The sequence below is a fragment of the Heterocephalus glaber genome, unplaced genomic scaffold (genome assembly GCF_053883595.1).
Source record: "Heterocephalus glaber isolate CG9 unplaced genomic scaffold, H.glaber_assembly_v1.0 deba00001724, whole genome shotgun sequence".
Taxonomy (NCBI): Eukaryota; Metazoa; Chordata; class Mammalia; order Rodentia; family Bathyergidae; genus Heterocephalus; species Heterocephalus glaber.
The window spans coordinates 133,864-161,262 of record NW_028258435.1 but is presented as its reverse complement, the minus strand read 5'-3'; the positions used below and the strand labels follow the sequence as shown (position 1 = coordinate 161,262).

Below are 27,399 nucleotides of genomic sequence, written 5' to 3'. Positions count from 1 at the left end.
GTTTATGAAGGAGCCACTCCAGGATTCAGGGTGCCTTCCTCTCTGAATGGGTACACAGAGAATTGTGTACTGCAATCCTGTGGCCTGTGGGAGGTTCTGGGCATATTTCTCAGGATGGTCACACTGAAGCTTCTAGGTATTACAGTTCTTGTAGGGGTTACAGTGAGGATTCTGGGTAACAGAGTCCTTGGGGATCATTCTGGGTACCTAGTCTTTGAGGAGCACCCCGAGGACTCTAGATCCTGTCGTGGTGTACTGTAGTCCTTTGGCCATGTGGGATCTTCTTGTCATCCTGGAGGGGAGGGGGCACAGTGATACTTCAGGCTCCTCTAGTATAGATGTGTGCAGAGGCTTTTGGGTACCTTGGTTCTTGTGGTGGGCACACAGGTAGCCTTCCTGGTACCGTAGTCCTTGGGAAAGTGGTGTCCTGCCATGATACTGTGAGCCGTGATGGGGTGTGTGGCACAGTGAAGTTTCTGGGTAATCCTGGGAGGGAGAGTCACACAGAGGGCTCTGGACACTGTCTCATAAACGTGTTAGGGTTAGTGTTTAAGATTATGATACGGTACTGTGAGTTAGGGTACTGCTTAGCATATGGTTTAGGGTATAGTATTGTTGTGGCAAAGGGGAACATCTTGGTGCTTTAGCCAAGTGTTACAGCTCTGTGTTACAGCTGATTACCACAACTCTGAGGCACAGCCAAGTTTTTCAGCTTAGTGTCACAGCTACCACAATAAGAGGTCTCAAGAATCCAATGGTCACTTGAAGAGGTGGACAAAAACCTTTATTATGCTATCAGGGTCGGAGGACTTCTTAGTCTGAAGTCTGAGACCTCTACCAGAAATGAGAGCCTCCTTACATAGGGATCTACAGGGTAGGTGAGCATGCTCACTGAGGCAGAGCAGTGAAGCTATAGGACATTCCTGAAAGGGGCAGAGCTAACAGAACATTCTTGTAAGGAGGCGGAGCTTAACAGCATATTCTTGTAAGGGAGCAGAGTTCAACAGGACATCCCTGAGAGGTCACAAAGTTCAAACAGTTACAAAACATTTTGATACATTGGGCAGGAGCACTGCCCAGCAGCACAAACTATTACATTTCTGGAACAAAACATTCTCTGAGAAGGAAACAAACAAACAAACATGGAGGCAAGGCAAGGGCCTGTCTTATTGTATAGTATTGCTCTATCAGTATGGCACAGGTTACGTATGTGTTAGAGTACTGGTTAGGTTATGGATTAAGGTTAGGCTTAGGGTTAGTTTTATGGTTTAGGGTCAGGGTTTAGTGTTGGGGTTAGAGTTTATTGTTAGGGTCAGGGTTTACAAAAGGGTTAGGTTTAGGGTTAGGGGTTAGGGTTAAATTTAGACAGGTTTAGGTTTTGGGTGACGATTAAGGTTAGGTGTAGTGTTAATTTCAGTTCAGGTGTAGATGTTGGATTCGTTAGGTTCTGTGTTATATTTCATGTTAGGATTAAGGTTGGGTTTAGGTTTAAGATTAGAGTTTGGTTTAGGGTATTTTTTCAGGTTAAGCATAGTTTTGGTGTGATGTTTAGTGTAAAGGTTAGGTTCATGGTTAGGGTTGGTGTTAAATTTACAGTTGGAGTTATGTTTTGGTTTTGTTTACTGTGAGGGTTAGAGTTAGGGTTAAATTTAGACTTAAGATTTCATGTTAGGGCTACTTTTAGATTTAGGTTTACTATTAGTATTCCATTACTGTTACAGTTAGGGTTAGTGTTCATGTTAATAGTTTAGATTTGGGTACACATCATAGGGTTAGTGTTCAGCTTAGGTTTAGAGCTAGCTTGTGGTAGCTTTAGGGTCATGTTTGGGATTCTGTTTTGGGTTTGGGTTAGTTAGGCAATGGTTCAGTTTAGATTTGGGGATAGGTTTACGTTTCAGGTTCTTGATTTTTAGAGTTCGGGTATTGTTTTGTTTAAGGTTTACTTTAGGGTAAGGGTTAGTCTTAGAGTTAATGTTTGGTTTAGGCTTAGGGTTAGGTTTAATATGAGAATTCCATTTTGTCTTAGGATAAATGTTTGGGTGAATTAGTGTTGTTAGGTGTAGGGTTAGGGTTTCTATTTGGGTTACAGTGTTAGGTTACAGGTTAGGTTTTGGTTTTGCATTCAGGGTAGGTTTCAAGTTAGGATTAATGTTAGGGTTAGGGTTTGTGTTATGGTTAGTGTAATGGTAAGTATTCTGTTTTGGGTGAGAGTATTTGTTCACTTTGGTGTATTAGGATTAGGGTTAGATTTAAGTTTAGGTTTCATTACTGGTAGCGTTACAGTTAGGATTATGATTAGGATAACAGTTCAGTTTGCAGCCCCCTTTCAAGTTAGGGTTCACTTTGGGGGCAGGTTAACATTTTGAGTCTTAGGACTTATCTTCCCCTCTTCACTCACCACCCTCCCTCTGGCGCCAGATCTCCTTTCCCCATTTCATCACCACCATCAATTATTAATATTATTATCATTATTTAGTTCCATTTGTGACATTTTATTTATTGTGGTTAATTGGTATATGACATCATATCTTTTTACATCCCTTTTTCCATCCTTGGCCTCCTGATACTGTGTCCTCATATATATCCATAACAAATGAAGGAAATATGGTATCTATACACAATGCTTAGTGCTTTTAAAATGTACAACATTTTCTGAACACTTTATCATAACTTTTTGTCAAAATCTGATGAAATGAACTTGATAATGCCATTTGTTTCCAAATTCATCCTCAAAAACCTACACTTCTGGGCCAGGGATTTAGCTCAGTGGTTCTGCCGCTGCCTCCCAAGCGCAAGGACCCAAGTTAGATCCCTGGTACCAAACAACAACAACAACAACAACAACAACAACAACAGCAACAAAATCTACACTTCCAATGAACCAAGTATAAATTTCACTGAAATACTGAATACTTTTAGTTTAACATACCCCACAACCTTTGGATGAACTAATATTGAATACTTTCAAAAACAAATACAGTCTGAATTAAATTACATTAGTAAAAATTAAAGGAGACACTTTGTACACACATAATGAAACCACAGTCCTGTTAATTTGCTGAACTTGTGTTCATTAAACAAAAAAATAATAAAATTACATATTGAAAGTGTACAGTGCACTTTTTTACTGTTTATATTGTGAAATTATAACATACTGCCTTGGTTGAATTTGCATCACATAATGCAATCATCTTTTCACTATATGGAGAAAACACTAACAACAATTTCTAGCAAATTGTAATGCTATGTGGCACTGGATTAATCACTTTAGTCACTGTGGGATCTACGCCATTCAGTATTCTACAACAGAAACATTGTGCTTTCTCATTAACATCTCTCAACTTCCCCACCCATAGATGAGGCAACTACTGCTAAACACTGCTTCTTTAAAGTTGTGAATTTTAGATGCTAAGAGCAAATATGATCAAGCTTTAATTTGCCTATGCATGGCATATTCCACATAATGACCGCTTGATTAGTCTATATTGTCACAAATGATTTTAAGATGCAATAGAATTTTATTGTATGAACAAACTTCCCTTTACATATACCATAAAGGTGATGGTTTTAATGTAAAATATTGCTTAAAGGCCATGTAGTGAAGATTTGGATGCAAGGTGCTTTGTTGTTCTGAATTTAACATGTACTTTCCAACCTCACCAGCATATTAATCCAGATTTATATGGATTTATTTATGGATTTATGTAACACACCTCTCTGTCTCTGTCACTCATTCTTGGCTTTCTCACATTTGGTATTTATACTAAATCTCATTTTGAGTTTGTGCATGTTTTCTCACATTATGAGAATCATAAAAAGCTTTAATGCATTATTTACATAGGCTATCTCCTCAGTGGGAGTGCTTTCATGTTTTTCAGAGTAAGTGGAAAAATAGAAAGGTTTGCCATACTTACTGCATATATATGGATTCTCACTAATGTGAATTTTTATGAAGTTGAATGCTCTGAGAAAAATAAAACACTTCCCACACTGTTCACATATGTTCAGATTTTCTGTTCTATGAGTTCTTTCAGGTGTGTGATAATACATGTGTATTGAAATCTTTATATTACAAAGAAAGGACTTCTCTGCACTATCCTTTCATAACTCATAACTATATATTCAGTTAATTTCCTCTTCATTTTTTTAATGTCTCTGATGATTTCTACAGTAACTGAAGGCTTTTCCATATTGCTTACATATAGTTTTTATACTGTGTGATTTCTTTCATACAGCTGACAATCCGTGTTGAAAGATGTCCCACAATGCTTTCATACAAAGGACTTCTCCCCAGAGTGAGTACTTTCATGTTTTTGACAACTACTGTGTCTGGTAAAAGCTTTCCCACATTTTTTACATACGTAGGGCTTCTCCCCAGTGTGAGTCCTTGCATGTCTTTGACAAGAATTTTGTGTGCTGAAAGCATTCCCACATTGCTTACATACATAGGGTTTCTCCCCACTGTGAGTCTTTTCATGTGTTTTACAATGACTCTGTCTCCCAAAGGCTTTCCCACATTGCTTACATACATAGGGTTTCTCCCCAGTGTGAATCCTTTCATGTTTCTGACAATCACCTTGTGTGCTGAAAGCTTTCCCACACTGCTTACATACGTAAGGTTTCTCACCAGTGTGAATTCTTTCATGTATTTTACGTAGACTGTGCATGCTGAAAGCTTTCCCACATTGCTTACATACATACGGTTTCTCCCCAGTGTGAGTTCTTTCATGTATTTTACATTCAGTATGTGTGATGAAAGCTCTCCCACATTGCTTACATATATAGGGTTTCTCCCCAGTGTGAATCCTTTCATGTATTTTACGATGCCCTAGTGTCCTGAAACTTTTTCCACACTGCTTACATACATAGGGTTTCTCCCCAGTGTGACTTCTTCCATGTATTTTATGACTACTTTGTGTCCTGAAAGCTTTCCCACATTGCTTACATATATAGGGTTTCTCCCCAGTGTGACTTCTTTCGTGTATTTTATATTCACTTCGTGTCCTGAAAGCTTTCCCACATTTGTTACATACATAGGGTTTTTCCCCTGTGTGAGTTCTTTCATGTTTTTTACAATAAATGTGTCTGCTAAAAGTTTTTCCACATTGCTTACATGCATATGGTTTCTCCCCAGTGTGAATCTTTTCATGTACTTTACATTGTTTCTGTGTCCTGAAAGCTTTTCCACATTGCTTACATACATATGGTTTCTCCCGAGTGTGAGTCTTTTCATGTGTATTACAATAACTCTGCATCCTGAAAGCTTTCCCACATTGCTTACATACATATGGTTTCTCCCCAGTGTGAGTTTGTTCATGTCTTTGACAATAACTAAGTGTGCTGAAAGCTTTCCCACATTGCTTACATATATAGGGTTTCTCCTCAGTGTGGATACTTTCATGTATTTTACAATGCCTCTTTGTCTTGAAAGCTTTCCCACATTGCTTACATACATAGGGTTTCTCTGTAGTGTGAGTTTTTTCATGGGCTTGACAATGACTGCGTGTGTTGAAAGCTTTCCCACACTGCTGACATACATAGGGTTTCTCCCCAGTGTGAGTCCTTTCATGTATTTGACTGTTACTGTGTGTGCTGAAAGCTTTTCCACACTGCTTACATACATAAGGTTTTTCCCCAGTGTGAGTTTGTTCATGTGCTCGACAATGACTCTTTGTGATGAAAGCTTTCCCACATTGCTTACATACATATGGTTTTTCCCCAGTGTGCGATTTTTCATGTCTTTGACAATAATTGTGTGTGCTGAAACCTTTCCCACATTGCTTACACACATAGTGTTTTTCCCTAACATGAAGTCTTTCATGATTACCAAATGAATTGTTTAATGTTTTCCAACTGTTTTTATTTACATATGATTTTGTTCTAGTGTGAGCTCTTTCATGTTTCTGGATATCATGGTGAGAATTCAATTCTTTTCCACATTGTATACATATGTAGGTATTCATGTTACTGTGCTTTCTTTCCTGGATTTGAACATGGTTGGCTGTACTGAAGGCTCTAATATCTTGCTTATATACAAAGGATTTCTCTTTAGCATTATTTCCTTCAGTGCCATCAGAGTAGAACTTTTCACATTGCTTATATCTATAAGGGTTTTCTTCAGGATTTGTCTTTTCATGTTTCTGAAAGGACTGAAAGTCAGTGGAAGCTTTCCCATGTCTATAATATTTAGATAGCTTCTGTTTAAATCCACGGAGCTCATATGATTTAAGTCCAGTGTTATTTATGATGGGCACAGTTGGTGATGAATGACCAATCAGAGGCTTTCCACATTCAAGGCTTTCACTTGGTTTTACACCTAGCAACTTCATGGGCACATCTGGACCAGGAGTCACACAAACCATTTCTCCATGTTGACACCGTAATTTATCTTGACAGCATTTATCTGCATCTGCACTTCTGTGAAAGAAAGAAATAATAAAATAACCAGTCACGGGCCAGGGATTCAGCACAATGGCACCTTGCCTGCCTTGCAAGTGCAAGGTCCCGAGTTCAATCCCTGGTACCAAAAAGACCAAAACCAAAACCAAACCAAACAAAAAACCAGTCACATTCAAAAATGTCTTTATATTAATGGTTTACCAGGAAGAGATCTGCTTTGATGCTATGTAGGCATATTTGATCATCAATTTACTGTACATGCTGGATGATGGGTTAGAAACACCTTTCTCTAAAGCAATATTCATTTGGGAGTTGAAAATTGATATGTTTGTACTACATACAGTTAACTTACCTTTTGAACAATTGGTACATATGTATACCATATGTTGATTATTTTTCATATGCTTTTCCTCCATGACTTACCTTTCCCCTACCACTGAGCCTCTTCACCCTCTTCAAATTATCTGCCTGTTTTTTCTATCATCTCTTGTTCATTTTACTTAATTCATATTCTGCATTTTTCATACAAAATAGAACACATGATATTGAACTTATCTCATTTAATGTAATATGGGTTCCAGATCCATGCATGTCTTGAGAAATGCTATCTTTTCATTCTCCTTTATGGCAGAATACCATTCCATTATATATACACCTCACATCATTTTCAGTGCTGGAGACTGACCTCAAGGTTTCAGCAGTGAGCTACATTCTCAGAGTTATTATCTTTATTAAGAGATGAGTCTCATCAACTATTAAGTTCTCCAGGCTGAGCATGAATGTGCCTCAGCTTCCCAATATGCTGCATCCTGTCCAGGCTATCTCATTTTTCATTTCTACTCATCTATGAATGAGCATCAAGGCTCTTTTCAGAGCTTCACTTTTAGAAGTTTTACTGCTACAAACAAGAATATACATGTATCAGGGCAATATTAACTTTGGGGGAATACACCCAGTAGAAGTATAGCTGAATAAAATGGAATTTCCACTGTTACGTTTTTGAGGAAGGTCTATACACATTTCCATAGATTTATATACAATGATATTCCCACCAACATTATGGGAAGATGTTTGCTAATACTGTATTTCTCAAGATAAATAGACTAAATGCTCTTGAGGATTGCTTGAAAACAGCTATTATGAAACCAGGGTATTCATTTGGATTTTGAAGGTTACCAACGCTGCAAATACTGAATGTATATACCACATTTAAATACATACAGTGTTACTTATGTAATTTGTTTGATAAAAAACCAGTCTTTTGAAAACACAATATATAATTAGATATCCTGCACTTGGCTCTCAACTAAACACAAATTTTTTTTTGGTACCGGAGATAGAACTCGGGACCTTGCGATTGCAAGGCAGGGGCCGGAACCACTGAGCAACATCCCCGGCCCAACCCAAATCTTTTACATGTACCAATAATCAATGCCTATATACAATTTCATATGATTTTATAACCTTGAGTGTGGAAAATGATTTGTTATTATACATTAGATAATGTCACTAGTGGCATAATGTCAATATTACTTACATTTTTTAAATACTGAGATATTTCAAATACTTAATTGTCCAACTCTAGATACTAAACATATATGCATTTTTGGAGAAATTTTGTGCAATTAAAGAAACTTGAGGGCTGGGGATTTAGCTCAATGGTTCCGGCACCTGCCTTGCAATCACAAAGTCCTGAGTTTGAGCCTTGGTAACAAAAAAAAAAAGAAAGAAACTTGAACATGGCCTCATTTTGTTTGAGTTTTTAAACAAGGTCTACCTACATAGTTCAGGCTGGCCTTGAACTCCTGGCAATCCTCCTGCCTAAGTCACCCAAGTGCTGGGAATACTGGCACATGCCACCATGCCTGGCTCTTTGAATTTTTTTAATATGTCCTCATTTATGTAGTTTGCTTGGTTTTAGTATTTCTGACCTTTGAGGATCATTGTTGTGGGTGCAAATTACCTTAGATTTGTCCAGTAATTTCTGTACTCATCTTCAATTTGCTGATCATCACACTTTCTTCCTAAAGTATAGAAAAAGAAATGTAATGATGAGTAACTATATTACACAAAATTATTGGCTTCCAGTTAAGATTCATGGTATAATGTGACCATGCCTGGAAAATTTATGAAAATATTTTCATATTTCAATAAAGTAAATGGTGCTGATGAGGAATAACCAATACCCTCTGATTGCATAAATGAGAACTGATATCTTCCTTACCTATAGAGGCCACATTCCTAAAGTTCTCCCACATCACATCTTTGTGGAGCTTCTTCTGGAATGGATCCAACAAAGCCCACTCCTCCATGGTGAAGTCCACAGCCACATCCTCAAAGGTCACTGCCTTCTAAATCATCAGAAATATATTTCCAAAAGAAAAGTGAGACTCACAACATGAAATATCTCAAATCTACTGATTTGTTGGTGGATGTTGTACTATGAAAATTATTGAACAGTGTGTATTCTTAAGAAAAAGAAATCATTTTCATCTAACTTGATAATATGATGTCTAATACATATATTATTCATTTAATAAGCTAGCTGTTTAATGATTGGTCAGACTTACGACTGAGACACATAGTTAACACAACTCGCTGGTCAGACTTATGGCCTGTCTTTTTTCTTTTTAATTTTAATTAAATACCTTTATTATCAAACACACACATACAAAAAATTAAAACCATTTAAAGAAGAACAATGCAAGGGAAAAAAAACTACAATAATATTCAAATGCAGTAGAAGTCAACCAAAATAAAACTGAAAAGCACTTAAACATTTTTCCATATAACTTAAAAAAGCATCTCAAGCACCAACAAGACACCAGAGGATGTGATTTGTTTCAGAAAGATCCCCCAAACCAACACTGAACAAATAATGATCTGGAAAAAACTAGTTAGTTAGCAGGCTCCACATAAGCCAAACTTCTCCCTAATTTAAATTTCGATACAGTCATATAATCTGAGAAATATGTTATTAGGCCATTTCATCTGTGTGTGTCTTTAATTACACTTTCAGTTTCTCAGACTAGAGAAACTATTCTGTATTTACACATATGTGTCCTATTTATTTCACTTAAGAGGATGGCCTCAATATGCATCCATTTAGCTATAAATGTCTCTAGTTTCTCGTTCTTTATGGGTGAATAGTATTCCATTTTATTAAAAAACCACATCTTCTTCATCCAGTCTCCAGTTGATGGGCACTTGGGCTGTCTCCAAGCTTTCGTTATTATAAACTGTGCAGCTACAAACACGGGTGCACATATATTGCTGTGGTAAGATTCTTTTAATTCTTTTGTGAAAATACCCAGCAGGGGGAGAGCTGGGTCGAATGGGACCTCTAAGCCTAATTCTTTGAGGTATCTCCATACTGATTTTCACAGTGGTTTGCACCAGCATGCACGCCCACCAACAATGGAGAAGGGTTCCTTTCTCCCCACAACCCCTCCAGCATTTGTTATTGGATGATTTTTTAATAACAGCCATTGTTTCTGGGGTGAGGTGGAATCTCAGTGTTGTTTCCATCTGCTTCTCTCGAATGACCAGTGATGTTGAACATTTTTATATATATATATTTGCTGTTTTTACTTCTTTGTCTGAGAAATGTCTGTTCATTTCAGATGCCCATTTTTGAATTGGGTCTTTGAATTTGGGGGGTCTGATTTGTTTTTCAGTTCTTTATATATTCTAGATAGTAGTCCTTTGTCTGAGGTACAGCTGCTGAAAATTTTTTTCCACATTGTAGGTTGTCTCTTAGCTCTGTTGCTGGTTTCTCTTGCAGTGCAGAAGCTTTTTAATGAGATGAGATCCCAGTTGTTGATTCTTTCTGCTAGTTCCCGTGCTGCTGAGATTTTGTTCATAAAGTCTTTTCCTATACCAATATTTTCAAGAGTTCTACCTAACTTATCTTCCAACAAATTTAGTGTTTCTGTCCTAATATTTAAATCTTTAATCCACTTTGATCTTAATTTAGTGCATGGTGATAGGGATGGGTCAAGTTTTAATCTTTGGCAGGTTGAAATCCAGTTTTTCCAACACCCATTTATTAAATAGGCTATCTTTCCTCCAATGAGGATGGTTGGCTCCTTTGTCAAAGATGAGGTGGCTGAGTATATCTGTAGTTGTTTCTGCATCTTCTAATCTAGTCCACTGATCCTCAGCTCTGTTTCTTTGCCAGTATCATGCTGTTTTTATCACAGTAGCTTTGTAGTATAATTTCAAGTTGGGGACTGTAATATCCCCAGCCATATCTCTGTTGCCTAAAATTTCTTTTGCTATTCTAGGTCTCTTCTGGTTCCAAATGAATTTTTGGATTGTTTTCTCTAGTTCTGTGAAATATATTGTTGGAATTTCAATCGAGATTGCATTAAACCTACATAATAGTTTTGGAAGTATGGCCATTTTCACTATATTGGTTCTTCTTATCCAGGAACAAGGGATGTCTTTCCATTTTCTTATATCCTCTTCAATCTCCTTTTTCAAAGTGCTATAGTTTTCAGTGTAGAGGTCTTTTGCTTCCTTTGTTAGATTGACTACTAGATATTTCATTTTTTTGGATGCTATTGTAAATGGAATTGTTTCCCTAATTTCTCTCTCAGTGAGTTTATTATTTATATATAAAAAGGCTATTGTTTTTTGAGTGTTGACCTTATATCCAGTTACTCTACTGAATCTGTCAATTAAGTCTAGAAGTCTTTTGGCAGAGTATTTTGGGTCTTCTATGTAAAGTATCATATCATCAGCAAATAATGACAGTTTAACTTCTTCCTTTCCTATTTTATTCCATTTATTTCTTTCTCTTTTTTTGATGCATCCAGAGTGGAGGCAGTGGGCTCGGTGCTTAATGGACACTGCCCATCAACACATGGATGGTTAAAGAATATGCAGTACTTATATACACTGGCTTACTGTTCTGTGAGAGGTTCTCTTTAACTGAGTAATCTTCATAAAAACTCACATACTATGAAGAAGGGCAAAGAGGAATGTGATTTGTAAGATTACAGAGTACTAGTCTGGAAGAAAATACTTTTGGAAATATGTAGGAACGTAGGAACCTCTCTGTCTTCGTCTCTCTCCTCTCTTCCTCCTCCTCTTCCTTCTTTTTCTCCTTCCCCACTGATTTATCCCATCTTTTTCTGCTCTTCTTTTGGTATGTTTTTGAATTTTTTGGGGGGTGAAAGCTGCAGTTCTACTACCCATTTACTTGTTTCCTACCACTTTAAATATGACTTTGCCTCAATGTGCATCCACTTAGCTATAAATGACTCTAATTTCTCATTTTTTATGGCTGAGTAGTACTCCATTTTATTAAAAAACCACATTTTCTTTATCCAGTCTCCAGTTGATGGGCATTTGGGCTGCTTCCCAGTTTTAGCTATTACAAACTCTGCTGCTATGAACATGGGTGCACATATATCACTGTGGTATGATTCTTTCAATTCTTTGGGGAAGATCCCCAGCAGTGGAATAGCGGGGTCAAATGGGACTTCCAGTCCTAGTTCTTTGAGGTATCTCCATACTGATTTTCACAGTGCTTGCACCAGTCTACACTCCCACCAGCAGTGGAGCAGGGTTCCTCTTTCCCCACAGCCCCGCCAGCATTTGTTATTGGTTGATTTCATGATAGCAGCCATTCTTTCTGGAGTGAAGTGGAATCTCAGCATTGTTTTCATTTGCATCTCTCGAATGACCAGTGATGTTGAACATTTTTTCATGTATTTATTTGCTATTTCTACTTCTTTGTCTGAGAATTGAGGCAATACGCTTTAAGTGAAATAAATAGGACACACATGTGTAAATACCGAATAGCTTCTCTAGTATGAGAAACTGAAAGTGTAAATAAGGACTAAATGTATAATAGGTAATGTGAAAGAGGAAGAAAAGGGGCAAAGGGGAAGGAAGTGGGAGGGCTAGGGGAAAGGATAGAAGGGAATGGAATTAATATGAGAAAATGGAAAAATAGGAACAAAATCTTTGTAAATAGGGAGGAATGGCAGGGTTGAAGGGAGGGCTGGGCAAGGGTGAAAAATAAGAACCAAGAGAGATTATGTAAAGGTGCAAATTTCCAATGATGAATGTCATTATATTGTATACCTAAAATGTACCAATGATTAGAATGAATAATTGATAATGCAAAATAGGAAGAAAAGGTCCAAAGGGGTAGGGGTAGTGGGAGGGGCAGGGGAAAGGAAAGAAGGGAAAGGAAAAATGATGAGAAATGGGAAAAAAGGAAATAAAGTCTTTGTAAATAGGGAAGGGTGGAGGGTGTGAAGGGAGGGCTAGGAATGGGGAAAAAATAAGAACCAAGATGCATTATGTAAAGGTACAATTCCCAATGAGAAATGTAATTGTGTTGTATACCTACAATGCATCAATAAAAGAATTTAATACAAAAAATAAATAAATAAAAAAATATCACTTTGCTTTGTTTCTTTGAATAGGCCCTCCTTTTATTCTTTCTCTCCATTTTCTTTCAACTTTTTGTTTTTCCTTTAGTTTAATATCCAGTGCCTATCATTTATACTTCTTTCTCCTAGTTGGTCTTCTCTGGTACTATTACCTAATAGCACTAAATTCTTTTTAGTTAACAGGAAATTTTACATCAATTCTACCACACTCCTCACATCTGCAGCTTTATACTTCATAATCTGTTTCTTTTCTCTTTTTTCTTCAAACTTCCATACCCATACCATTTACCTTTATGAATCTGTAAGTACTGAACTGTACTATATCTTACAACAGTTGAATACTGTTTTATGGTGAAAAGGGGTAAAACTGCTCCATCAAGTACATATTTATTATGTATAATATTCTGGTTTGTCTTAGATGATGTTATGTAACTATAAATATTGTACCTATGGTTATAAGTGGCAAAGTACTAGTTATTACAGTCTTTCATTTTCCAGTTTGTGTTTGATGCTATTTTTATTACTGATTACTCTAGCAAAGGTAACATAGTTATTGTGATCAATTGATCTTACCTGTATGTCAAAAGTGAGCTTTTCTAAGGGTCATAAACAATACTACCGTCTAGTACAAAAGAATGAGGTGCTAGGCCGAACAAGCTGCATCTCTCATCCCTAATAAACAGATTCACAAGATCCTGAGATGGGCTCAAAGGCCAAAATCCAGCTGTGCCTACAAGACATCTCTAATAAAGCTACCTAACATAGGCAATTTACAAGCCTTAATGTAGAAAATAAACACATTTTTAAAAGTATGAGAAAACATGAAGAAAGATGCACTTCAAAACTTTCAACTGCAACAAAGCAAATCCATGGGGCAGCAGAAGTAACAAAGCAGATGAATAAGTCACTTGACAAATTGAAAGCAGAAATGATTATAAAGATAATTAAAGATATGATGAGCATAATGAAGGAGATGGTTAGTGAATCTAGAGTAGATACAGATAAATAAAGAGAAGAGATTAGGAAAGACATGAAAAGCATGAATGTCCATCATAGAAAAGAACTAGATTCCATAAAACAGAATCAAACAGAAACCCAGTCCTACCACAGTGCCTCAAGTGCAGAATCCAGTACAAAACACATAATATTTCATCATGAATCATCATCCTGAAGTTATCAAAGTGTAGCACAGTGAGTCAGTCTAGACATAAAAATGATACTGGCTCAAAGTACATATGATAAAAACAGAGAGACATGTCTACTATTCAGGATTGCATGACAGTTTTAGATTTCATCATCCAGAATGAGAAAATAACCATTATTTTTTTAAAACCTTGAAAAAATATCCTTGAGATAATTTCCATTTTAGCACAAAACTAATGTCAAATTTGCAGAACTACTCACAAATTTGCAGGTAGATGTCTACAGCACAAGAATGCAAGGATGTGTTCTAGACTGTTCTTTACACAATCTCAACAGACAAAAGTTGCAGCCTTCTGGATATGGTTTTATGGGTTTTTTTTTTAAGACAGTGTCTTGTTTTATAGTCCAGGATGCACTTGAACTCATGGCAATCCTCCTGCTTTAGCCTCCTGAGTTCCAGGACTACAGGCATGTGCCACACCACACCCAGCTAACTTTCTTGATATGAAAACTAGTGATCATGCTTAATTTAACCAAGCACTGTGATCTTGGTAAATAGAAGTGATAATACCCCAAAACTAGCTTGCTTGGTGATCCAAATCCGTGATCATTTCAATCTGAGAGGCTGATCTAAGAGGTTCACAGATTTCAACTCCAGTAACTAAAACAATGAAATCCCGTCTCAAAACTTAAAAAAATAGAAAGGTTTAAACACAGATCACAGTGAGTGTCCTTTGTTCAATCCTGAGTGCTCTCCCCATGACATTTACATAATGCTATCCAACCAATTTTTAATCCACAAGGATAGATACAATTTTCTTATTTCTAATTTTCCCTAACAATAAATAAGACAAATTGATCAGTAGAAAGAGAAGACTTATTAGAATTAGATTTTGTAAATTTCTCTCTTTCCTTCAGGCTTGTGATTATTTTAAACCACACTCAACCCTCAGGAGTCTCCCAACAAATCTGCCATGGTCACTGCACAAAAGGAAAAGTATAGCTTCTGGCAAAGTTGCCCAAGAGAGCTCTGGACATGCTGTGGTCACCTCACTTGTACAGACAGGGTGCTTAGGCCTTGTCAGCTGTTTCAGCACCCCGGCCCCCTACAGAAGCTCCAAGGGGGCATCAGCAGCAGTTGATATACAGAAAGTCGGACTCTCCAGCTGATGCAGGGGGCCCAGCTCCTGCCAAAGCTGATTCTGTCCTCTTCCCTCCAGATCTTATACCTCCACCACAAGCCCCACTCCTGTCTTGGCTGCAGACCCATTATTTCAGGACTGAGGGTCTCCCAGTGTCCTTCTCATGGAGCCTACAGTCAGTAGAACCCACACAGCAAGTGAGTCTGAGCCAGCTGGTGTCGGTGTCAGCAACACACTGCAGCTTCTGACTTGAGAGCCTGACAGAGCAAGGTTCCTTTCTCTGTCCAGTGTGCCTGACTGGACAGCTCACAGAAACCCCAATGCTTCTTTACTGATGCACTGCTGCTTCATTTCCTGCCTTCTGAGCCAAGAGGGACAAGAGAGAAAAATATACTACCAGTTAGAGTCGAGTGCATATAATAGACTCCAACCCAAACCCTTCCCAGCCCAGACTTCTTCCCAGAATATTGGCCTGACTTACACTAAGGGAATGACGGAATTGAAGCAGATTTTCTACTAGCACTTAAGGGATGCCACTATCTTCTCCTATACTCAATGAGCTCTTCCTATCTTTTGTAGCTAAAAATAGGGTCACTAGTGTGGGCTCCTGCACTTCTACATTCAAGTCACAGGAAGAAAATACCAAAGTCCAAAGAACTTGAGTCTAGGCAATGACAGGACACAGTGAAATCTAAGGGAAGGTTGAAGGTTTTAGAGGGTAAAAATTTGAATGAGGCACTTTGCTTTATTTATAGCACAGAGTTTCTCAACAGAGAAGTTCAAGAGGGGGTCAACATGTTCTTAACCAGTTGCAAAATATTTTTCATAACTCGGCTATCTTGTCAGGTTAGGACATTTTGTGGTTACAGGGGGGGTACCTGGCACCAACCGCTTCTGAGAAGAGATGAAGCAAGTTTACAGAAGCAAACGAGTGGTTACAAAAGACATCTTTACGGGAATTTCAGCACTGTAAGGGGAGGGGTATGAGAGGAGTTCACTCACAGGCCAAGATGGCGTTTTGTAACCTGCCAAGGTTGAAATCATCATCATCATCATCATCATCATCATCATCATCATCATCATCATCATCATCATCATCATCATCCACCCACACCACTCTTCTGTTATGAAAGCTTGTGTTTTACCATAACAGATCATCTTCATTACCTATGGATGAGTGACCTGATGATTCACTTTTGACCTCCCCCTAAACCCACAATTCTGGTCTTTCATGTGCCACTGTACTGAATTGGGCTACTTCTACCAGTGTGGGACTGCATAACTCTGTAATCATAAAACTCCCCTAGCCCCAAGTGTGATTGAATGTGAGTAAATAGATAAAGATGCTTGTTAGTTCCAGGACACTAGATAAGATCTGTATCAGCCATAAGGTCCCAAAGTAAATTATTCAACTCTTTGTTCAAAAACTGATGTTCCGTACACCGCTATCTATAGAACAATCTACAAAACATCTGCTGACCATCAGTACATGTCAGGCTAATTAACATACAAATGTAAGACCACTAACCTTTGTTCCCTCTTCTGTAAATTTCACCTGTTAACTTCCCTGCAACCCCCTATAAAAAGAGCCTCAGACTCTGGGCTGATGGCCTCTCTAAGCTACTTTGCTTTGGGAGTGCCGCCTGGCCAGACTAAGGTCTGTTTTACTTTCCAACTTGTCCGTTTTACTTTCCAACTTGTCCGGTGTGTTCCTTCCTGGGTGTTCTTCACTACAGTCAGCTCCTCGGAGCGTTTGGTAGGGCCCTTGGTCTCACATTCTGGAGGGACCGCTGGGATCCCTGGGTGTGCTTCACTACAGTCAGCTCCTCGGAGCGTTTGGTAAGGCCAGCAGTCTTACACCAGAAAAATCAAAAGAAAACTTTTTAAAACAACAAATCCTAGAGTGGTGTAGGTGTATCATTGAAAGGGAAATAAACTTCTCTGTAGCTAAAGCTGGACTTGCTAACAGGGAAAGATGACTTCCTTTGATTCTTTTATTAATTAAGCTTATCAGTACATTTTAGGTGTACAATGCAGTTACACTCATCACTAGGAACTTGAACCTTTACATGATCTATCTTGGTTCTTATTTTTTCCCCCTTCCCCTGCCCTTCCTTCAACCTCCAATTCTTTGAACATGCCCAGGGCCTGCCTGGGCCCAGCTCCCTCAAACATCTCAGGAATTTTCTTTCTTCTCACACAGTTTCATTACTCCTGCCTTCCTGCCATATGCAAATAAGGTGAAACTCCAGGGCACTGTGTTAACCTATGAATCTGCTATGTGTGAAACTCTGTAAACAACAATGTTGCTGGGCCCGTATGTAAATGAAGCATTGAAACTTGTAACTTTCTAACCAATGAAATGATGTTAAATGTCTAGTTCCTGTAACCTTGTCCCTTCCCTAAGGATATAATGACCCAGCTCTGGCTCAGTGGTTCCACCAGTTTCTTTGTGAAGTCCCAGACTGACCCACTGGCTTTAAGAATAAAACTGTAGAGCTGGGGATTTACCTCAGTGGTTCTGCTGCCTGCCTCGCAAGCTCAAGGACCTGAGTTCGATCCCTGGTACTGGAAAAAAAAAAAAAAGAATAAAACTGTACACTTTTCCTCTGAGACTCCCGAGTGTGTCTTTCATTCTCCTGGACTACCTGCATTGAGCTGTAGACACCAGAGCTGTACGTACTGGCTGGCACTTTGCCTCTACATTATATCCTATGTGATGCTCAGGTAAACATGCAAAACTTGTTAGATAGAGCATCATGTGGGTGAAGATACCAGTTTGACACATTTGCACACATGCTCACAAGTTGCCTTTTGTCCTAAAAGTGGGTAAATACAAAGATTGCTTCCTGTATCCCTCAGGCAAAGGTACTGAGATGCACAGCTGGCTACTATTACACTAAAGTAAAAATTTACATTAGAAAAGCAAGGGATGTGTTTGCGAAACCCAGTGTTATGCTCTCCATTAAAGGTTCTTCTACTTTTCAAAAAGGAAAATTCCCCAGAAGTTGAATTCTGAGGCTGAATCACATCCTTCAATTGGAATTAATCATTTGAATATTTATTACGGAATATATTTAATGTGTATCCTTGTGACATTTATTCTGGCTATTCTCCATGGCCTGTCAAAGCACAGAAACAATAAGAGGGCACATAGAATATTACATTGTTGGGTAACGGTCTAGAGATTATGACCCAAGAACTTCTAAGACTCTTGAAATCTCTCAAGTGAAAACCCTGTACTTTGTAGGCTAAACACATGGTTCTTGCCTAGGGAACCCAGTTTAGTTCTGGATAGCATGTGGTCCGAAATGCAAAAAAAGCAAGGCATGACTAAAATGTAAAATATTCAAAAGTAATTCTCTTCTAATTATTTAAGTGACCAAAATTTTAGGTCCTCCCGTGGGATCTGTGGAAAGGGTAGAGTTGACAGAGTTAATCATTAAAGACAAAGACGTAATTATGGGAATATACAGAATATTCTATGAATATCACTTAATGATGAGATGACCAAACTTTTACGATTAACACATAGCAGGAGAGGCAGTTTGGGATCTCCAGATGAAGAATGCAAAACTCACTCTCACATCCTTGCCCCACACATTGTTGTGTGCCTTTTCCATTGGATCAGGGTTTGGTTCTTTTCTTGTTCAATGGTAACAAAAAATTAAGTGTTTTCCTGGGTCCTGTGATGCACTCTCCAGGAAATAAGTGTGAGACCAAAAGTGAACCTAAGCAACGCCATCTTGGCCTGTGAGTAAACTCCCCTCATACCCCTCCCCTTACAGAGTGCTGGAATTCTCCTAAAGTTGCATTTTTGTAACTGCCCTTCTAACCACTTGCTCTGCTTCTGTAGATATGCTTTATCGCTCTCTGGGAACAGATGGTGCCTGGTGCCTCCCCGTAACCACCAACCCTGTAGCCATAGAATGTCCTATCTTAACAAGGTAGCTGGGTTGTGAAAGATAATCTCCAGCTGGCTGAAGGACATGTTGACCTCTCCCTGAGCTTCTTTGAGTTACGTATAAAAGCTGTGGTGTCCCTGCTTCTGGGCTTCACTTCTCCTAGAGGGTGGAGTCCACGCCCGTGAATAAACTTTCAGTTTTTAACACTGTCTTTGTTCCAGTGTTTGGTGATTTCCTGGCTCACTTGGCATAACAAAGGAGGGGGCAACAGAATGGCAGATTGTGAGAAGGTGAATTTGGAGCCTTGTACGGCAAAAGTGAATTACCCTGAATTCTAAATTAGAATGGTATAAAAAGGTTCTAACCAAATAGTACCTGGGGATTCAGGTATTATACAACACGTTCAGAATTCAGTAAAACTGTTGGAGACACAGTTGCTATTTCCTACAGTGAAGAATGTGTTGCAGGTGTAGAAAGATACTACTTATTTGCTGTAAGAAGTGATGTAGGTAAAATCTATAACTACTTCTCTACTATATTTACACTGTCCACACTACAACTCACATCAGTCCCAGATCCAAAACCCAGTACTCTTCAGAGTTCAAGATTGACCCCAAACTTATTTTTCTCTACATTCTGTTTTCTCAACAGGCAGGACAAACTCTATACAGTCAGACATTTGGCCATGAACTCATGCTGACATCAAAAACTGCTGCAGACACTGGGTAAATTGTTTTACAATATTCATGTAAACTGACAGACTTCCTATACTGCATAACAATTACTTTTAGATGCAGACTTAAAAGAGCCCATAATGAGTATCCACAAAGATAGACAGATATTCCTGGCAACACCTTATGTGAAACCACGTAATTATCCCCCAAAATGTCAGCACACTGTAATATCGTACAATTTCATCTACACATATTCATACTATTTTGAGCTTCCCATTTCCATAATAGAACCCTTCAAAGAAATTTTTTGCAGTATACACTCTTAACTTTGCACCTGTATTCCTTTACGTCCCAGAAGTTCCTAAGCTAGTGCACATGGACAGGGCCTTTTGGACACACCACTCTTGGTTACTGCAACAGGATTTTGCCTCCCTGAGCAGGTAGAAATTATGGACAGACACAACCATTATGGAGGTATGATACATTAAGTGATATAAATGTCCCCATTGGATTACATAGCAACTGCAGAGATCCAGTACTCTATCTGAATACACGTGTATTTCATCTTATCTCCAGCTGTGTAATATTGGGATAGTAACCTCTTCTCCCCCCCCCCCCCCCCCGCTTCTTGGTACCTGGGATCGAAGTCAGGATCTTGCGTGGCTGGCGCTGGAACCACTGAGCTAAATCCCGGGCCCAGAAGCACTCAGTTTCTAAGTGTATGGTAACATGGAATTGAATGCATGGCATTGTAACCTTGATGTGGCTACAAGAGGACTGATTCTAGCCTTAAACACACACACGATAGAAGCAGGTTTTCATTATATGGGAACAGAAAATTCAGTTCCGTGCTATAGCTTTCCTTGGTAGTCCGGGTGGATGGAAAACATACGGGAGTCTCAGAGGCAGGCTTTACTCTCAGCACCAGTGGGTCAGCCTGAGTCTACACTCCTAGAGACTGACATCCCCTTGAGGTGGAACAAGGCAAGATATACCCTCAGAAGAGTGCAGCTTACAGACATTTTACATTCTTTTCACTGGTTACAAAGAGTTCAGGTCACAGGGGTTTAACCAAATTCATTGGTTATCAAGCATTACAGCACAAGGAGTTTACAGTGCAAGGAGTTTTCATTTACATCTGGCAGGAAGGTAGAAACTGCTTGAGAACAAAGAAAATTCCTGAGATACTTGTGAGGTAGCATCATGCTAGGCAAGCCCAAATGTGATGGGAGAATGGGGGTGACTTCCTCATCAGTAAGTCCGGCTTTAACTGTAGGGAAGGAAGCATGTACCCCATTCGATATAGATGAGAGGTAACATGGTTCTCATTCAAACCCATAGCACATTTTGAGTTCTCCAGAGCAAAAGTCAATGAGGAAGAAAGAACTGTACTAAACAGTGAAGTGGCAGGTGAAGGGAAAAAAATGACAATGATGCTAAATAATGCCAATTATTGACAATAAGGACCTTGATGATAAATGATGTCAATTATTTCCCAAAGTATATCCTCAAAGAAATTCTTTTACATTTCCAATGAATCAAGTATAAACTTGATTAAAATATGAGAATATGAAATTTGTTGGTGGAGAACTCAATGTTAGTAGTCATATATATTGGTGTAAGGGAGAAGACATAGCACTGCTAAAACCTGCATCCATTTTAGAGAAGAAATGGGGAGAGTGGAGAGGAATTCTCATTTAGGAAAGATATTGCCATGGGGCTGTAATTATAAGGATGACTCCAGATATCACTCTGTGGAGATACTGTTCATTTCCTGTGATGACATCTTAAGCTGTGTTTGTAACATTCTTCTTCCATCCCATATGGTAAGCAAAGGGTCTAACATCAAAGTCTTTCATAATATAGAAACAATTTTCCTGTCAGTGATTTTTGGTATACAAATCTCAATATTAAAAGTAGTCAAATTGGTATTTTCTTCTTGGAAATTTGTGCCTCATTTGCTTCATAACACTTACAGTTGCATTATTTTTCTGAACTCTAAATAGAATAGTTAAGTTTCTAGCACCTAAAAGCTCTCTATGTGGACATAAACCAGCATAGAAATACTTAGGGTAACAAGCCATATACAATCCACAACACTGCTCAATATACACTACATCACTAAATAATTGACTTGTACTCTAAATAGCCAAGCTTCCCAAATTTCACGTGCTAAATCCTACTGCCCTTCATGATGGTATGATGTGGTGGACAGTTTAGGAACGAACATGGTCATGAGGTCCAAGCCCTCGATAAAAAGATGCGTGCATATGTAGGTAAGCGGCCAAACCCTTACACAGCTAGAAGGCACTAACTATAGCCCAGTTTTTCCTATGCATTTAAAGTGAGAGTGCCTTAATCTTGGATTCATCAGCTTTTGCAATTGTGAGAAATAACTGATTCTTGTTAGTAAAGAAATTGTTAATATTTTGTTTAGGGCAGCTGCAATGTAAAAAAAAAAAGTGGCTATAAACATTTTACCTGTGAATGGTAAACCAACAGCCATGTTACCAGCCAGAGAGGGAAAAAGAATATTTCCATTTAATCTTTCAATCTATGTGATGTATCTACCCATGTGTAGGTGCTTACCAATTTTATTACCCTGGCCAAATCATATAATTACTGGCATGGGTAACCAACAGAAGTTCATGCAGTGCACTCTTGTTCTTCAGCATCAGTGTCAATACATTTAGATGAAGCCTTTGACAAAAACCTTTCTACATGGAATTTAAACCTAGGTACTTAGTGTAAGGACTCACAGATAGGGTCCAAGGGAAAACAGTCATCTCTATGTAATATATTCAAAACCTCCATAAGAAAATCTTTACTAAATAGCAAGGAGCATGCAATACTGACAAAGATAAAAACAACAGAACATCCAAAAATATAGAAAATTTTCTGAGTACATGTAGAGCTTAGTCATACATGGGACAACCTGATCATAGATAATGCCAATTATTTCCCAAATTATATCCCCAAAGCAATCTTTTTACATTTCCAATTAATCCAGTATAAATTTGATTAAAATGTTTTCTTTCAGAAATTAAAGGGAAATGCCACCTGCCTTGCAAGCGCAAGGTCCTGAGTTCGATCCCCAATACCAAAAAAAAAAAAGAAAAAAAAGAAATTAAAGGAAAAACTACTCTTCTAAAAATGCAAAATATTGTTGAATCCTTAGAAACATTTGTAGAGATAATCATTCTAAATTTGCTTGACTTGACAATATTTACTTTTCTTTGAAGCAAAGTTGTCACGAAAAACTGGACATTCAAATTTTACAAGTAAATGTGTAAATATGTTTATATCATCTGTCCAGTTAAAGTAGCTATCATTTAAGACAGTTATTTTTTCAGTATATAGTGAAAACATTAAAAACTACTCTTAGTAAATTCAACTGTATATGGGATACTGTAACGTTGACCATAGTCACCAGGAGACCTCCAGAAAATTTTTGTAGCATATTAGAAATATACTGTATGTTTCCTTAACCACACACAGTTTTCAAAAACTCACACATGAAAAGCATTCCTAAACTCTGCTTCTGTTTAGTTGACTACTGTTGGTGCTAAGTACAAATGTGATCATGTTGTAATTTTTATGGTTAGAATATTTCACTTAATAATCTCCTTGTTAATACATATTGTCATGAATTGCAAGATATCTTTTTTGAGTCTAAATAATATTCCACTGCATAATAAACCATACTATTGATATAAAAATAATTTATGGAATAAGAGCCTGTAAATGCCTTGTTCTGTGATTGTTTTGATGTTAATTATAACATGCACACTCTGACATCTTCAGTACATTATTGTATTGATATTTTTGCAGGAAGTTCACTGGGAATATGCTCTAAAATGATTCCTTCCATTCCTCCATATGAACCCCTCTCCTCCCTGAAAGAAATGAGTGTGATCAGGCTTCCTAACCATGTTGTTCTCTTATTATGTATCTGTCTTTTTACAGAACACTAAGTGATGAAACTGGTTGACCAAAGACTGAAGCCTCTGACACTGATCCTAAGGAACTCTTCTTTGAAAGTATGGCAGCTATTTTTTTTTAGCAAATGAAAACTCAATAACAAATCATTGAAGTGGATTTATATTGTTTTCATATAATGTCTATTTAGAGCAATTCTTCAGTGCTCATGGGAATACCAATATGTTTTCTAGATTCTGATTTAAGTACAACCACTTTCAACTGAACTCAAATTTGTTTTTCTCTCTTCTATTTCTAGACACAAAACTTTAGTTGAGATTTTGATAAAGAAGCCCTTCTTTCTTCTCTTCTTCTGATCCTGTTTCTGAGAATGTGATGGGATTGCCAATCTTGAATGTCAGACTCTTTAGGATGAATTTTGGTCTACTTTAGGATGTTTTAGAATTTGGGTGGGAAGTAAATGACAAATGAGCTAGAATTCTTGACAAGCACAGTTGAGGTAGATTGCATGTATGGAGAAGGCAATCTGCTGTTGCTCAGCAGGTAGGATTCTTGAAATGGCAGCCACAATGAAGACATAGGAGGACAGTGAAAAGAGCAATGAGACCACATCCATGGTGAATAGGCTTTCTTCCACCTCAGAAAGAGAAATGTTACAGAGAAAATCTTGGATGTTTAGACTCAAACAAATCAAGTTTGATAATCACTATAGTCCCCATAATTGACATAACTGAACACATTACAGGATAAACTAATGATATGTAAGACACAGGGGCTAATAAGCATATTTTAACACACAGGCAGGGAAACAAGACACTTAGTGGGCATAACCCATAACCATGAGCAAGGGTTGAATGTAGCAAAAGGTGAAGAAAAACAAGATCTTGTTAGTGTAGGACAACATGTGATACAAAAATGAAGTTTGTGTAACAAGTTGTCAAACACTGATAATCATACTGACCAGTGTTAGATGCGTGAAATGCAGACAGAAGTACATGGATGTGTGTAGCCTGCATTCATTCCAGACAGCACCTTGATGATAATATTCCCCTGCACTGTAAGCACCTATTTCAGTAGGGACAGCATGAAGGGAGCTGGCTGGAGCTGCCACAACAAAGCCAAGAAGGCAAAGAGGATAATCTGAGAAAAAGATAAATATATCTCTAGAAGCACAGCTGTTGTATCTATCTACTGAGATCCAAAACAAAATGAAGACACAATGGTGAGGAGGTAGGCGGTCCTGATATGGTGGAGCAGTAGGTGCCACTAACTCAGCTTCTCCAGGAAAAAGTGTCTGGAGTCTAGAAAAGAATAGCTTTGAGAGGAATCAACATGAGTGAAGGGTACACAGGAACCACAAGGGAACTGACAGAAAACAAAACAGGATTAAATGACACAGAAAATATAGACCACACTACAGAGGAGAGACCACAAAGTGCCACCTAAGACAGCTGGCTAGCTGCCTGCTGGGGGTCAAAGTGAAACTAACCACTTCTCTGCTCATGGAGAACTGCAAAACTGCACCAGGACCACGGGAGTCTTCTGCACTTGGAGTCAGCAAGGACAACATGAGACACTGCGTCTGGAAAGGTCTCCCACAGTCAAAAGTTGGTAGGTGACTTCAATATGGGCAGATGAGACCACATTCGCGGAGCAGGAGCTGGGAGGGACGCCGCTGTAAAGACGGGCTGGGGGGCTGAAAATAGGCCCCAGAAGAGCCCCTTGGCCGCTTCACACGGCCAAGTTCCCAGAGTAAATGAGGGAAACACTGTCACATGAGACAGATGGCAGCTGGAGAGCAGACTGCGGGGAGTCCCACTGAGAGGCAGGCTGGTGAACACAGACTCAGCTCCTGCAGTCAGAGGCCAGGCTGAGCCTGAGTTACACAGACCAGGAAGCTCACATTGGAGGCGTGTTTCTACTGTAAGCAGACCTTTACAACAAGCATTATTCTGGGGGCAGCCTGTCACCTTAGACTTCGAGCCAAACAGAGATATGTCCTTGCCTGAGCTCTGCTCCTTAACCCTAGCCGGAGGAAAAGAGCCACATGTCCAAAACAACAGAAAATTCTCTTTTATTCTTCTTTATTTGATTGTATTATTTTTATTTTACCATTTTAAGTTTGTATTTTACTTTTTGCCATTTTCCTCCTTCTGTACATTTCCCCCATACTTTTATTGGGTTGTTTTACCTTTTTTTTATGAGCATGTCTGCATACGCATGCTTCTCTTCCTCTTGCCTTTTTTCTCCCTGTCCGTTTCCATCCCTTTTACTTTTACCAATATCTCTTTGCCTGCTGTCTTTCTCCTGCCTTTTATTCATTCTTAGTTTTTTCCCTCTCCCCTTTTCATTTGTCTCCCTTTAACTTTTTCCTATATTATTTATATCAATCATAGACTCTTTTCCTATCCCCATTTCTCACTACCAATTTTATACCCAGGTTTACCTGTTATTCCCTCCTAAGTATACAACATACTCTTACCATCAATAGGATCCTTTATTCCCTTCCTTCCTATTGCCTCCTTTCCATACCACGGGCAGAAGACCTTTAAAAAAAACAAACTTTTTTTTGTTCTCTTCACCTCTCTGGCATTAGCTAGTCCCCAAAGCCTTGGGATTTAGCTAATGGATTCAATAAATTTACTGTGCAATCCTGTTAGCACACATTAACTGTGAGTCAAGATGTGGGTTATGATGATGCTTCCACTGTAACTGTAGATTCCTTTCCTTTTCTAGGTCAGAGGGAGACCCTAAACAGGGTCTCATGGGAAGTTATTTCTCCAGTAACCCTGATAGACGCCACTGTGGCAGATGTGCCTGTTACTGCTGTAGCAGATTTGACTGCACAGGAATAATCATGATTCGAGGGACAATTAAGTGCCAGTGAACCTGTCTGCCAAATCCACCACCACATCCAGGGAAGGGGACAGCAAGAGTTCCTAATCCAAGAACTCAAACTGAATCATACTCTGTAGGAATGCCTGCAACCTGGCAGAAAGGAGTTCTGAATCTGCGTTAACTTCAGTGTTGCAACGGACGCATCAGAGGATTTACTGGGGTGTGAGCACCAGGGTCTTGGGCAAAGAAGCTACTTGGCAATCACACAAGCAGCGTCTCCTTGGAATAGTTAATCTGTATTTCCATCAGACATCGTATTTAATTTTTTGTATGTTTCTTGATTTATTTAGTAATGTGGGGTTATGTTACAGTCTTTTATTGTTTCCTGTGTTTACTAGGTTGTTACTTTTGCATATTTTTCTTTCATTGGCTGATTTAATAGGCATCTAGCTCCTTTCTCTCATCTCTTGAGGTGTTTCTTCACCGCAAACACCCAAGACAGTAATTAACATATTTCTTTATTTTTTGAAACACAGAAACTCTACCTCTCAAATTTCTCTTATTATACTTAAGCCCCTCGAAGTCATTCATATCCTCACTAGCGTAATTCCTCAATCCTTCCATCCGAAGCCTTTGGGTTTTCCATAGCATACCCAGCTTACTGTCCTATCAGCAAGTTCTGACTCCCACATGGCTTTCCACAGTCACAAAGTAAACCCCTTTCTTCCACATCTTGCCCTTACTCCTACAAAATATCTTCTGAAAACTCCCAATACTAACACAACTCAACTGAAAGTACTTCAATGAAGCCAGACCCCACATTAAACTTTCCTTCTCATATAGACCCCTGCCCCCTGGAAATTTCCCTCTTAGTGTCTAACACTGCTCATGCGAAGACTATCCTTTCTCCCCGCCCCACCCCACCTACCTCGTGGTAGAGCAATAGCAC

General features: G+C 38.6%; 1 protein-coding gene across 1 annotated transcript in view; it reads right to left on the bottom strand.

Moving 5' to 3' along the window:
- Positions 1-767: 767 nt before the first annotated feature.
- The window catches only part of LOC101715221 (uncharacterized), a 46,380-nt gene continuing 19,748 nt past the window's right edge, over positions 768-27,399 (bottom strand). Inside the window, exons 2-4 of the mRNA XM_021248398.2 lie at positions 8,624-8,750; positions 8,363-8,423; positions 768-6,417 (exon numbers count right to left, since the gene is read on the bottom strand). Coding sequence (XP_021104057.2) covers positions 4,272-6,417; positions 8,363-8,423; positions 8,624-8,750 — 2,334 coding nt within the window. The 3' untranslated portion in view covers positions 768-4,271. The remainder of the gene's footprint in view (positions 6,418-8,362; positions 8,424-8,623; positions 8,751-27,399) is intronic.